This window comes from Puntigrus tetrazona, chromosome 16, assembly GCF_018831695.1.
Source record: "Puntigrus tetrazona isolate hp1 chromosome 16, ASM1883169v1, whole genome shotgun sequence".
Taxonomy (NCBI): Eukaryota; Metazoa; Chordata; class Actinopteri; order Cypriniformes; family Cyprinidae; genus Puntigrus; species Puntigrus tetrazona.
In genome coordinates, this window is record NC_056714.1 from 9,663,103 (window position 1) to 9,677,974 (window position 14,872).

The 14,872-nt window shown below is 37.5% G+C and overlaps 1 protein-coding gene across 4 annotated transcripts; it reads left to right on the forward strand.

Annotated features, from left to right (window-relative positions):
• Positions 1–453: 453 nt before the first annotated feature.
• cnot10 (CCR4-NOT transcription complex, subunit 10) lies at positions 454–11,194 on the forward strand. 4 transcript variants are annotated; one of them, XM_043261908.1, is made up of 19 exons: positions 454–632; positions 1,150–1,244; positions 1,331–1,492; positions 1,602–1,752; positions 1,905–2,047; positions 2,771–2,857; positions 3,115–3,198; positions 3,288–3,405; positions 3,631–3,780; positions 3,897–4,102; positions 4,290–4,411; positions 4,676–4,855; positions 4,974–5,054; positions 7,522–7,635; positions 8,065–8,195; positions 8,284–8,319; positions 9,019–9,146; positions 10,289–10,364; positions 10,527–11,194. In XM_043261908.1, exons 1-19 carry the CDS (start codon positions 614–616, stop codon positions 10,691–10,693), a joined length of 2,250 nt encoding a protein of 749 aa, XP_043117843.1. In that variant the 5' UTR covers positions 454–613; the 3' UTR covers positions 10,694–11,194. The 4 variants fall into 4 exon arrangements, with proteins under 4 accessions (XP_043117843.1, XP_043117844.1, XP_043117845.1 ...); XM_043261909.1 differs by having other exon boundaries at positions 3,900–4,102; XM_043261910.1 differs by having other exon boundaries at positions 455–632; positions 1,908–2,047.
• Positions 11,195–14,872: the final 3,678 nt, after the last annotated feature.

The window sequence follows — 14,872 nt, forward strand, 5'->3', positions numbered from 1 at the left end:
GATGTATTTAATGGCATAGAAGATAATATAGACAAAGGCCTAACTGGTTTTCTTGTTTTGGCCTACATAATCCTTTATTTCTTCTGCTGAGCACCAAAAAATCTTCAAAGGATGTAACAAAACACATGATAGTCCCCATTGACTTCAATAGTTTCAAATGGAAGTAACTGGAGTCCATCAACTGTTTGGTTACAAATATTCTTAAAAACCAACAAAGGTGAGTACATTTTTGGGTGAACTGTTCCTTTAGGACACCAATAGTTTATAAGGCAGCATACAGGCAATTACAAGGTCATAAAAAATCAAACTTTCCACTGAAAACTCATTGCAACCAGCTCTCTTTCACTCATAATTCGTGTTATTTTGTCATTCGTCAGGGAAGCGACAGATAGCTAACAGTTCATCCTCCAAACCGCTCGGTGGCGGTCACGAACATAAATGCTGGTTTGAAAAAAACACTCGCGCGGCGGTTGTGGGTAATATTCATGGCGGAATTCTGAATCTGCAGTGGAGAGACACACCTTCTACTTTTCTCTCTGGATATTCAAGTAGAGGAATTAACTTACATCTTTACGTTTTGTAAAAGCGAATTAACTTCCGTACGTTTGAAGGAATGGCTGAAACGGGCTCAGGTGAGCGGAGAGAGCAGTATTCAGTTAGTCTGATAAACACTGCAGCTGTTATTGAACGCAACCGGGTCTGTAAACAGATGATTTTTCAGCAACAAATACTTCTTTAGTATTGTATTCGTGTACATGTATCTTATTAGGGTTGCAAATGTGCAACTTGGGTAATAATGAGTAAAGAGACCCGAATAGATAGCTAACTGCGATGAATGAACTGGCCTAATGCTGAATGCACAGTACGTTGTTAATTAGGTTTATGTAACGTGTTTATGCTACAAGGAACGTTTTATACATATTAAGATTTTCCCATTTCTTACAATTATGTTGTTAAGTTCATTTTCTTTCAGCTACAATTACAAAGGTCAAAGTATAAAGTATATTTGCTATGAAAGTTTATCTAAATCTGTCGAAGTTGTAGTTTCCAGTCATACATGTTGGTTGATGCTATCAGTGGGTACCGCGTGATTAGATTCAAACATCTGTCACTTGCTGTCTCTGACACTGCACCTGTTCCCTTCCCAAGATCAAGCTGGTGACATGAAACATGACAGCATTTCATCCCCTGGGATCTCGGATCAGGAGAAGGAGATGGCAACCAATGCTTTTGAGGCTTTTAAGGTAAATAACTATAATCTGAGCAGTCGACTGTATCCAGGGTTGTTCCCCTAGGTCACTGCTGACGATATAATGTGATGTTTCTTTAGACTGGAAGCTATGACGAGTCCCTGAAACACCTTGACAGCCTTCAGGAGCTGAACAAAGAAGACTATAAGATTACAATGAATAAAGCGATCACTGAGTTTTATAAAAGTGGGCAGACAACAACCAGCACCCTGAAGCAGACGCTAATGACCTTGAAAAATCAGGTTCGATGTTAAATATTGAAATATTGCATTATTTGCATAAAAGCATTCTCATTATTATTATTATAAGATTTTCGTTAGAGTACTGATGCTAATTTACTGTTGTTTGCAGATGCACACAGCCGTGGATGATATTGATGGTTTAGATGATGTGGAGAACAGTATCCTCTACTACAATCAAGCGGTGATCCATTACCACATGCGACAGTATTCAGAAGCTATATCCATCGGGGAGAAGCTCTACCAGTTTCTTGAACCTTTTGGTATGTTTCAGGATGCAAATGTAGTTTTTGCATAATGTTGTTGAGCAGTGAGTTTTTTTTAACCTGCACCTTGACTAGCACCAAATGTATGAGGTGTTTTAACTGGTCTGGTGCAGTAGTGTGGCATGGCTTGATGGGTTTCTCTGTCCTAGAAGAAAAGTTTGCTCAGGCCGTTTGTTTCTTGTTGGTGGACCTATACCTGCTCACCTTCCAGCCAGAGAAGGCACTGCATCTGTTGGCTGTGTTGGAGAAGCTCACTGCGAAGGATGGGAACAGCAAAAATGGCAAAGGAGAGGTAAGAGAGATTTTTATTTTTGATTGTTTCACCCTGACTCACTTGCTCTCAGTAGAAGGGTTGTTACAGGTGTTATCACATCTGTAATAAAAACTTGTAACAAGTGCATTTTGACCAGTGCTTAATTGCTCTATTTTTGTCAATCATTGTTATCTTCTACAAAAAAAAAACGTAAATATTATTGATATATATCTTTTAGCATTATTTACCATGGCAATGTTATTTAGTGTACTAAATTTACTTTCTTTCAAAAGTTTGTGGTCAGTAAGATTTCAAATTTTATTTATTTATTACTGTTTTGCACTTTATTTTAAAAAAAAAATAATTTTGTGCTGAATGAAGCTATTTATTTAGTCAAACAAACAGTACAACCCGAAATATTAACAAGTAAATAATAATAATAAATAACAGTAAAAAATAATAATGTTCCCTAATGTAATGTAAAGTGGTACCATTTAATTTATTGTATCCCTGCTTATATATCTATATCTTACTGTTTTCAAACTTTTAAGCTGAAGTCTACTTTGTTATATGTTGGTCTGCAAATATTATAGAAAGCATTTTGGATTATAGTGTCTGTAAAATTTGGCTTCTGACTGTAGCACACCATGTCATGCTCTAGAAAGTAAAATATTGATTAATATGCCAGTTATGTGAGATGATAAATTTAGAGTTGCTGCAGATGCTGTTTTCTTCACTTTTTGCTTCATGTGTCATTTGCAGAGCTCCAACAGCACAAATAAGGAATCTGCTGCTATGAAAGCGGAGTTCACAGCTATGATCGAGGCAGCTAAATCAAAGATGCACCAGGTGAGAGCATAGTGACCGCTGAACTTCAGTGTCTGGTGCCAATTTACAGCACTCGGATTTAACATAATTGAATATAACATATCACACAGATTTAACATAACTTAATAATAAAGGTTTGCGATAGATTTACTGTCATTTAGTTCTAAATTAAGTTAGAAAGCTAACCCTAAATCTAAAACGCTTTAATGCACGCTGGTCTGCTGGGAACTAGCTGTTTTGTCTAGCAGTTGAGCTGTATGGAATATGTGTGTGTGCAGTATAAAGTACGAGCCTATATCCAGATGAAGTCACTGAAGGCCTGTAAACGGGAAATCAAATCTGTGATGAACACATCTGGAAATGTGAGTAGATTTACACGTACTGGAAATGTCGGTCATATAATAATTTAATGCTCTTTTGGGCTGACTGCATTTACGCATTTCTCCCTCAGTCTGCGCCATCGCTCTTCCTGAAGAGTAACTTTGAGTATTTAAGAGGAAATTATCGTAAAGCTGTGAAACTCCTCAACAGTTCAAATATCGCGGAGCATCCAGGACCCTTGAAAACAGGTACCCAGTTAAAAATAACCACTCGCATGTTTTAAAATGAAAATTTGAGCACATCTTGTGATATTTATACACCGTAAACATTTCAATTCCATGAAGTGGTACAAGGCATAGAAAATACACCATAGAGAAATCAATGCGTGTTTTGTAAAAGCCTTACTTGTTAATGAAAAATAAAGTTTCCTGAAAATATATTTACTCGGGTCTTCTTTTTTTCCCCACTTAAAGGTGAATGCGTGAGATGTATGTTCTGGAATAATCTGGGTTGTATCCATTTCGCCATGGGGAAACACAACCTGGGTCTTTTTTACTTTAAAAAAGCACTTCAAGAAAATGACCACATATGCGCCCAGCTCGGTGACGGCGGTAATGGACAGGGTAAGAGAAATGAAGACCTTTTACACGCCAGGTCATACTGCATGCTGATTTAATTAATATGTTTTGTAGCCTTGTATATTAACATTGTTTATTATTAACATTATTTTTCCCCACAGCAGCTAAGAAGTTCACAGGCATCCCTATGTGTGCTCTGTTAGCTAATAAGCGCTATGAGCTGCTGTACAACTGTGGGATTCAGTTACTTCATATCGGTCGACCTCTGGCAGCGTTTGAGTGTCTGATGGAGGCGGTGCAGGTGTATCACTCCAACCCTCGACTCTGGCTCAGGCTCGCCGAATGCTGCATCACAGCTAATAAAGGGGTACGGACGTTTATGCTCAAAATTTAAAATGAAAAACGGGTTGAATGCGTGTGTATTTTTTTTTTTGTTGTTAAAAGGCCTGTTCTCATAAAATTGTATAAAATTGGCCCCCACACTAAAACAATAAACAGTATAATTATTTCAAATGGTGACGCATTTATTTATGACCTCTTCTCTTTTACTTCAGAGCTCGGAGCAGGAAACAAAAGGTTTACCCAGCAAAAAGGGCATTGTGCAGGCCGTTGTTGGGCAGGGCTATCATCGCAAGATTGTTTTAGCATCGCAGTCCACACAAAACACCATTTACAGGTGAGGAAGGGTGATCGAATTTGCTGGTTGTCAATGGTGTTACAAAAATAGCAGCTTGAGATTGTCTGACTGGTTTGAGCGGTGCGGCGTTTCCAATGGCTGAAGTGCTGTAATGACACCGTGTGTCCAGTAGGTGTCCTCCTGATCTTAACCTAAATCTTTGAGTGATTTCTGAGAGCTGCATCATGCCTTTTTGGTATTAAAAAGACTTTCTGGTGCACTTGGCGTGACAAAATGGGTTTACACACATGTGTTTGTGTCCAGTGAGGGCCAGTCGGCGGCAATCCCAGTGGCCAGTATGGAGTTTGCTGCGATCTGTCTGCGTAACGCTTTGCTCCTGCTCCCAGAGCACCAACAGCACGACAGCAAACCTGACAACGGCTCCAAGAGCTGCAGTCAGTCAGGCAACGCAGAGAGCGGCAGCGAGACCAGCGATGCCTGCAGGTACGTGTATAAACGTGCACGCGCCACCAATAACAGATCCCAAACTAGATTGAATACAGTGCCGGATTAAATAACACTCTTTTATCTGGATATTTCTGAATTTTTCGTTTACTGATAGTGGGAAGACTCAAGAGGGAGACAAGTTTATTCCTGCTGCCCCCTCATCGCCATTGAGAAAGCAAGAGGTGGAGAATCTCAGGTGGGTTTATAGGACGCTTCTCTGGAATTAATTTCTCAAACATCATTAAAAGGAAGATTTTTTTTATGCATTTGTTATTTTTGCTTAAAACAAGAATTGGCTAAACATCAGCCATAGGAGTAGAGAAATAAACATGCTTTCCACTTTTTCTTGTTTTATGATGATAAGATTTTTATACATTTGAGACATTTTTAAAGAAAAAAATAACAAGACAAAAAAACACTGTACGTGTAAATCATTTTTTACTGTCTGTTTCCTATGTAAGACACATCTCCCTCAAGGGGGGCACTTGCCAGCTCAGAAAGAGAACCCTTTTTTATGTGTGACTCATGTGGAACATGTTCAGCATTTATTATATATTGAAAAAATGTCATGGTAGATTTTTAATATGACCTCAGCACGTCCCACTTTTTAAATTTCCTTTATAAATGTGTGCATAATAGTTTAAAAATAGATTTTAAATTTGCTAAATATCGATGTGGCAAATGGTCTCGGCTAAATCCATTCAACACACTGTATTTAACAACGTAAAATATAACAATTGCTAATTAGAGTGGTGTTTAAAATCAGTTATTTTAACACATATAGTTGTGAATAACCCTCCCCCGGCTAGCCCACTATACACGTTTCTCTGATTTTATTCACCCCCCTCACCATTCACTCCCGCATGACTTTTGCCTCAGGAATTGATTAGACCTTCTACCCCACCTCCATCCACTCTCTCCCCTTCCCCCCTCATCTTTGATCCAGTGGGACAGTCTGCTCCGGAGGGCTGGCCGGACGTGGTTCCCTGTGAAGGGAAGGGGTGTGGTGTGTGGATTGTGTTGACCCTGCACTGACACCCTGATACACTGACACTTTTACGAGCCCAAGCGCCATTTACTCAAAGGACTCTTCCCAGAATCCTGCAGGCTATTGTGTCACAGGCGGCCACTAAGAGCGCTGAACGTTTCCGTTTCCTCGTCTTTTCCTTTAACGCAGACTTAACTTTGTATTTGTGACAACATTTAGGAGTCTGAGCAAAGATCATGTACTGAACATTTTTTTCTTTAAGCAAGTTTTATGCTATTGTTAATGGCCTGTTCACATCAAGACTCCAAAACACACTTGTAAACCAAAGGACTCGTCTGAAGACCTCAGCAGACAATAAAGATTTCTCTGATTTTAATTCAAAAATATTATCTGACATAACCGCACAGCTTTTGTGGAAATGCAAAAATGTGTTGTTGGCTAGTTAAAGTGACCAGATGGGACTGTGCTCATTTTAGAGATTTTAGTGATAGTATAAATATAAATATAATCTTTTGTAAATGATTGATTTTCGTAGTACTTCGTATCATGTGCAAAGCGCTACAGACAGGAAGAAATATGACTGGTGGCTAAAGACAGTTGGACCCAAAATTTAATTTTAAGGTAATATTGGTAAGGTAATATGTTAGAGATCAGGGGACCGTTTTATAAAACAAGTTTTCCAAATAAGCTTTATTTCAGTTCATCTGACCCCCAGTTTAACAAGAAAAGCCTTAAGATAGTCCCAGACTTAAATGCTTGCTTGGAAATACGGACTGGAAATATTTTGCTCTGACATAAATTAAAATGCGTCATTGTTTTGTGGCAAGATGCACACCTGTAAGGTATTTTTGTAAAATTTGCTTAAATATCTTAATCTAACCAAGGCTTAGTCCTGGTTTAGGCTAAGCCTTGTGTGCGAAACCGGAATGCTGTCAGTTGATTTGGTTCAAAATAAAGTCAGACTAACTGAAAAAAGCCAAGTTTTAGATAAAAAAAAAATATTGTGCGTAAAAGAATGTGAGATGTATAAATTATTTAGAGATTGTATTGGTTGTTCTGTATGGACACTATTTTATTTATTTTTACAAAAACAAAGTAATACTTTACAATAAGGAGCCATTTGTTAACATTACGTTATGCATTAACCTTGTATTACCATGAATATGCAATGAACGATACATTTATTACAGCATTATTAATATTTGTTAACATTTAGTTAATAATTAATTGTTAGTTCATTGTTAGCTCACAATGCGTTAACTAATTTTTATAAAGCATTAGTAAATGCTGTAGAATGCTGTGTTGTTCATTTTTAGTTCAATTTAACCAATGTTGTTAGTTAATGTTAAGTTATAAACCTTACTGTAAAGCGTTACCAAAAAAAAAGTATTTAAGCCATATTTTAAAAATGAATAACAAAACCCTCACTACCTCCAATGGTGTTTTACTGATTTTACATCTCTAAATGATTTGGGAATTTGTAAGCAGTTGACACATTTCCTGTGGTTTGGGTTGTTGTGGCTGCTGTACACCGATTCATACAAAGAGCGTTTGTCTCATTTTTTTTTTTCTTTTAAGAAGGTGAAGAGTCACCTGAAATCCATGAAATAATTTTGTCCTTGTGTTGAAAACCGTTTCATCTGCTTGCTTCTCTTTGGTCTCTCTTTCCTCACAGGTGCTCAATTCTAGCCTGCAGTGCATATGTGGCTCTTGCTCTCGGGGACAACTTAATGGCTCTTAACCATGCAGAAAAGCTCCTGCATCAGACAAAGCTGTCAGGATCGCTCAAGTGAGTCTGTCTCTCTTTTCTGGCTGATTTATATCTTTTATGGGTCCTGCACTCAACAAAGCCCGCAACATTTAGCAAATATTTGCCCTCCTAAAATGGACAACCTTGAATGATGGGATGCTTTTAAACAAAACATTTTACTTGTGACTCACAACCACTCGTTTGTCCTTGGGGGGGGAGCGGGCAGCAAACAAAAAAAGTGACCTAAAACCAAAGGCTATTTCGTAAAATATCCTGGAATCGCAGATTGTGATGCTTACTGTAAATGGTGTGGTTAATTTTAGCTATATTTCCCAGACCGAGACAAGCTGAGACTAAGTGGGCAATGCACAATGTAAAGCTGTCAGTTTAGCTTTGTCGTGGGAAGTGGCTTTAAATAATGTATTCAGCTCCATTTTTGATGAGTTGTTGTGATGCTTGTGCTCTCAGGTTCCTGGGTCACCTATATGCCGCTGAAGCCCTGATCTCTCTGGACAGAATCTCTGATGCCATTGCGCATCTGAACCCGGAGAACGTTACTGACGTCTCGTTAGGCGTCTCATCGAGTGAACAAGATCAAGGTATGAAAACACACACATGATGAAAGCATGCAGATGACGAAGGGCGTGGTGTGCGTTTATTAACATATGCCTGTGCTGTTATTGACAGGTTCCGATAAAGGAGATCTGGAGCCTGTGGAATCCTGTAAGTTTGTTTTTTGTTTTTTTTAGCATTATTGTTATTATTAGCCTACTATTTTAAATTTATTTCTATGATGGATGAATGAATTTTTTTTCAAATAAATTCCTCTTATATAATGAACCTGTCTGAACATTTCATAAGTAAAATTCATTTTGATTTTCAGGGCATTATATGTAAAAAAAAAAAAAAAATATAATAATAATATTTATTATTAATGAATAAATAAATGTAGTAACAGCATTTATGTGTAATGCATTAAAAGGGTTTTTAAAGGACATAATTCATCACAGTTATTCATAATGTACTATATGATAATAGTACATAATGGGTAATGTGATAATACGTTTGAAACATAAACTTAAAATGCATAGTTTAACATTGAATTAACAAGTTTAATAATGTATTAACTTTTGTTATAATTACTCATTATTCACGCATTATAAAGTGAATTACAAGCCATAATTAAAGCATTGAAACTACTTTTACAATGCATTATACACTATATATATATATATATATATATATATATATATATATATATATATATATATATATATATATATATATATATATATATATATATATATAGACATATATAGACATACACACATTATTCACAACTAGACCATAGATATGTTGAGTCAGACAATATGTAGTCTTATTTTTCACATATTTAATTATTTTAATTTTGGTTTGTTGCAGCGGGGAAGCAGACCCCTTTGTGTTACCCCAGCTCAGTAAGTTCTGCCCGGGCCACAATGCTTTTCAACCTGGGCAGTGCGTATTGCTTGAGGAGCGAGTATGAGAAAGCCCGCAAGTGCCTCCATCAGGTAAATACTTCTCATTTGAAGCTGTCCAGTTTTAACACACCATGATGATAATTAGGGCTATGTATCAATTCAAGTCTTTCAATTCGATATTTGATTTCGATTCTCGATTCAATTATTATTTTGATTCGATTCGAATATATGAATGAATAGATTTATTACAAACTCTGTATTTATAAAAATAAACAGTGAACATAAGATTACAAATGGTTAATTAATAAAAGGAAATTAGGAACCACAAAGCAGTATATTAAAAACTGATTATTTTAGGTACACTTGGGTACAAAAAACAGGACCTAACTCTATATTTCAAATGCATACAATGAATAGACAGAATTTTGATACAGTTTGAAAAACTGATGCTGAAAAAGTCCTAACAGTCACATAACTTGATCAACATTAAATCTCACAGCATTAGCTGTAGCTGGCTGCAAGCCTATGAACGATGTAGGGAAACTAATACTGTCTTTTGGGTGATGGTTCACCCAGAAATAAAAATAAAAATGTATGAAAATGATTCCTTCTGTCAAACACAAAAGAAGGTATTTTGAAGAATATGGATAACCAAACTGTTTTGGTCCCCATATATTTTTCTCCACACCACGGAAGTCAAGTCAGTAGGACCCATCAACTGTTTGATTTATCCATACTCTTTAAAATCTCAGAATCTGTGTTCAAAATAAGAAAGACATTCATACACGATGAAGAATACATTCATAAATGATGACCGAATTTTCTTTTTTAGGTAAACTACAACTTTAACGCGGATTTGTAGAATTACTACAGCATTTCACCTCAGAACTAAAAAATCTGACATACAGCTTTGTTCTTGTCCACAGTATCTTTGTCATCGTGCTTGCGAAGCCTAAAATGCTTCCATACCTCTGACTTTTTATGTGAAGGTTGTGTTGACGTCGGGAACGCACCTGAATCCGCTATTTTATCCAATGAATGAATGACGGACTCTCCATTGTAACATCGCGCAAGGCACCTAGAGGATTAGATTAGTAATATCTTATGTTTGTGGTAATAAATATAGAAAAATCAATAGTTTTAAAACGATATATCAGAAAAGCCCAACCCTAATGATAATGGATTTGTCTGGACAGTCTTCAAAACATTTGCTTCTGATTTGCTTTTCCAAGGCTGCTTCAATGGTGAACACTAAAGAGATTCCTCCAGAAGCCATTTTACTGGGCGTCTACTTAGAACTGCAGAACGGTGAGTCACGCACAGAAGACTGTAATTACACATTGCCTGCTGGGAAATGTCACTATATTTTTCAGAGGGTGGCCAGTCATCTTTCCTCACCCGGAATCATTTGTCACCGGTTTATATATATATTTTTTGGAGTAATTAAAACCGCGATCGTTGCTTCCGCAGGAAACACACAGCTGGCCCTACAGATCATCAAACGGAACCAGCTCCTCCCGTCTGTCAAGCCCTCCTCCTCCCCTGATCTCCGTAAGAAACCACTTCCTTTCCAGTCATCCCAGCCCGTACAGCCCATACAGACCCCCTCCTCCTTTACACAAGTACAGCGCAAGTGATTCCACTTACTCTCGAACCCACCCCCCAAAAAACATGCACAAACACGTTTTTTATGTTATTTATAAGGCTGCGGCAACTCCTGATGGATGGAAAAAAACTGGAAAGAAACGGTTGTCCGTCGCAGTCTGTTAGAAATATGTCTGTGTTTTGGGGTCTATAAAATTATAAATAAATTTTATTTACACGTATTAGTTGTGTGACATTTATGCGGTCAGTGACGCACTGCCATATATGCAATTATACAGATTATGAGTAAATTATTTCTGGAAAGTAAGATTGAAAATCTGCATGGAGCCCTTATATCATGACGAGAGAGACCATGTGGTTGTCAAAAAATCAATGGACCAAAGGTCACTGTTTAGATCTAATTTGCATAAAATCATGAACACTTTGTCATGGATCACAAAAAAAAAATGTAGCTTTTAAATATATATCGGTTGTATAACTTGATTTCTTCTCTACTGGTGCATAAGACTCAAATAAATGTCCTGATTTGTGAAGGCTCGTCTCTGGCGTGGGTGGACAGATGTCGGCTTTCTTTCATGTGTGGTCTCTCCTCTTTTTGCCCTTTTTCCTGAGGGTGGCCCATCACCTTTTCTCATGCTGGGTCTTTCTTATGCTAAGTCTCTCTGGCCCCACACCCACTCTTTTTCCACCCACATTTCTCCCCATTGTTGCGCCGATCTGACGTGCTGTCAATGATGCCTTGGAGAAAAAAAGAGCTCTTTTTTTAAGCCTTTATGGGATTTTTTTTTCCAGCCATCTGACACTAGTTTCAAATGCAGCTTTTGTTCCCCAAGAGGCCTGTCGCGTTTGTAAAATCAAATTTTGTCTACCATCGCGCGCGCAAGTAAAGCGTACTGTGCCAGTGCAGGCAAATCACAGAGGTCAGCTGTTGGTTTTTTATAATGTATACAGCCGAGCAAGTGGTTTTATTCATAGCCGGGCTTTTTCATGAATTAAGGTTAAATTGGGATTTTGTAGGTGGCCAACCCCCCAGGACTGGCTCGGGATGAATGATGTGAATTACTCACCCTTATGTTGTACCAAAACCCGCAAGACCCGTTCATTTTTAAATTGAATTTAAGATGTTTTTGATGAAAACTGAGAGATTTCTGTGTTGCTCTCATAAACGCCAATCAAAGACATTGTTGTATAAAGTCATTTTGTTTAGTTTTCTTCACCCACAAAATTTTCTTGGAGCTTGTAACATTGAAGCACCGATGTCCCACGGACTATTTTAACCATGTCTTTACTACCTTTCACGGCCTTGAATGTGTCGGCTGCATTGCTGTCTATGCAGGGTCAGAATAGTCTCAGATTTCATTGAAAATATCTTACTCTGTGTAGTTGAGCTCCACTTAACCCCACCCCTAAACTTAACATACTCTGGGATGTAAGCAAATAGTATGAAACCCTGAAAAAATTAAGACAAAGAAAACGTGTTGAAATAGTAGCTTAAAAGGAAACCGTCTTAGGCAGAGGTTTATTAACTGTGGTCCGTGGCTGACAAGAAAAACAATTGTTTTAAACAACTTTGCTCATTAAACGCTGACAGAATGTTGTGAATCGAACAAATATTAGACCTGACCACACAAACTGGAATGAACTGACAAACAAACTGCAAATTGTCTTTGAACTAAACATTCCAGTCCAGTATAACCCCTTCTTATCACTATTTACACCCAGCTCGGTCCCATCTGCCAGACAACAAACATTTTCCTGCAGGCTCAAGCTGACCTTCTGGGCTACGCCCCACCCCGCTCTGACCTTTGACCTGTTGGTATGCGGAGACGCCCATTCCTCAAACAGCATTGGTGGCCTTAAGAGGCTTTTGTTAAGTAATTTAGACAAAACAAAGAATCCTTGTGATAGTGCTCTTTAAACAGGATGGCATTATTTCACAGAGTGATTTAAGAAGCGGTCACCATAACCTTGTCTTTAAGAACTTATCAGAGGAAAGATCTTTTTTCTTTCATTAAGGTAAACAAATAAAAAGCTACAGATCTCAGAGATTGGTTCAAACGCGTCCCCTCCGGTCGTCGTATGAACGTACACAGCATCCTGAGGTTGCGAGCTGGAGGGGTGTATCATTACTGTCAGAGAAACGCTCCACCGTCACTCAGAACAAAGAAAACTCATCGCGTTACATTTCTAGAAGAAGGGTTTTTCCAGTCTTTGTAGATACAAGAAACAGAATTCATTTATTGCTCTATATAAATGTATTGCTCTCTATATAAAAGCAGTAAGTGAAGTATGCCCAAATGCACAGTGTTCATTAGTGTTCAACTAATTGGTCTATATCTGTAGGATACGTCCTATCCCATAAGGCTTTGGGAGAACACAACTGCATGATCAAATCAATTGCAGCTCTTAAATGCCGTTACAGATACCAACCAAACGAATTATCAAAAAAAGCATATGTATTTGATGGAAATATATTTCATCTGCTTTATGAATGGGAATCCAATTGGAAATTTAGTCATTAATTACTCACACTCATGTTGTTCAGAGCCCGTAAGAGCACAAATTTAGATCTTTTGGATGGAATCGGAGAGCTCTCAGACCCTCTCAAAGACGGCAATGATCATTACGATCAAATCACAAACATGGTTTAAATATATCCAAACCGCTACGATCATTTGTGTAGAGTCTTCAAAGATTTTTGTCGTTTCATGTTGACGGAATGCTCTATAGCATGCTAAGTTACTTCAGAATTATTATTAATGACATCCAAAATAAGTTTTTGGTCACATAGCAAAGTGTGTGTACTGTGTAAATAATTGTTATGTATATAAACATGTACATGCATGTTTTTATAAGAAAAATGTTGTTAACATTAAATATAATCTATAAATTATATTATACTATATATATATATATATATATATTATATAAAATCAAAAAAATATACACTCACTGGCCACTTTATTAGGTACACGTTACTAGTACCGGGTTATCCTGCTGGAAATAGCCGTCAGAAGATATACTGTGGTCATAAAGAGATGGACATGGTCAGCAACAATACTCAGGGCGGCTGTGGCATAGACACAATGCTCCATTGGTACTATTGGGCCTAAAGTGTGCCAAGAAAATATCCCCCACACCATTACACCACCACCACCACCAGTCTGAACCGTTGATACAAGGCAGGATGGATCCATGCTTGTTGTTGTTGATGCCAAATTCTGACCCTACCATCCGAATGACGCAACAGAAATCGAGACAAGACCAGGCAACGTTTTTCCAATCTTCTATTGTCCAATTTTGGTAAGCCTGTGCGAATTGTAGCCTCAGTTTCCTGTTATTAGCTGACAGGGTGGCACCCGGTGTGGTCTTCGACGTGTTCAGAGATGCTCTTCTTCATACCTCGGTTGTAACGAGTGGTTATTTGAGTTACTGTTGCCTTTCTATCAGCTCAAACCAGTTAATGAGCAGTTGGACGGGTGTACCTAATAAAGTGGCTCGTGAGTGTATATAGTGTGCGTGTGTTCATGTAATATTATATACACACACACACACACACACATATATATATGTATATATATAAAATGTACATGCACATTCTTAACTATGTTATAAAAATATATAAAATGTTATATACAGTTTTCTATGATGCAAAATGTGTTAAAAACCAAAAACAATGCTTTTCCCATTAAAGACAGTGTATCTATATGCCGTAACCAATTTACATATTAAAATGTTGCTATTAGGACGGCATGTTAAAAATAAATTGTCATAATGGGAGTAACAACTGGCCAGATTTTCATAATATCGCATATTTTCCTGTTCAATTATGTCTCCCAAATTGCACAATAAATTGCAGTTTTTAATCCTGGTCTCCTCTACAGCGAAAATGTATGAAATGTCCCGTTTCGAGTCATATTTGGATTGAATCCCTTTAACATTTCTGAGATGTTGCTTTATAACAATTTGAAAATTATTTAGATTTAAATGACAAAATATATTTCCATAAAGATGTACATTTTTCACTAAATTAATTTTAACCATCTTTAAAGATCTAGGAGAAGGTCATGGTCAAACATCATATCGTAATGTCCATGGTATCTCTGAAAAGCTCGACGTGTTCTGTACAAAGCATCCGAGCTTAAACGGTGACACGTGACGTCTCGGAGAAATCCACGCAAATATAAAGTCCACTACAGAGCGCAAAGCTC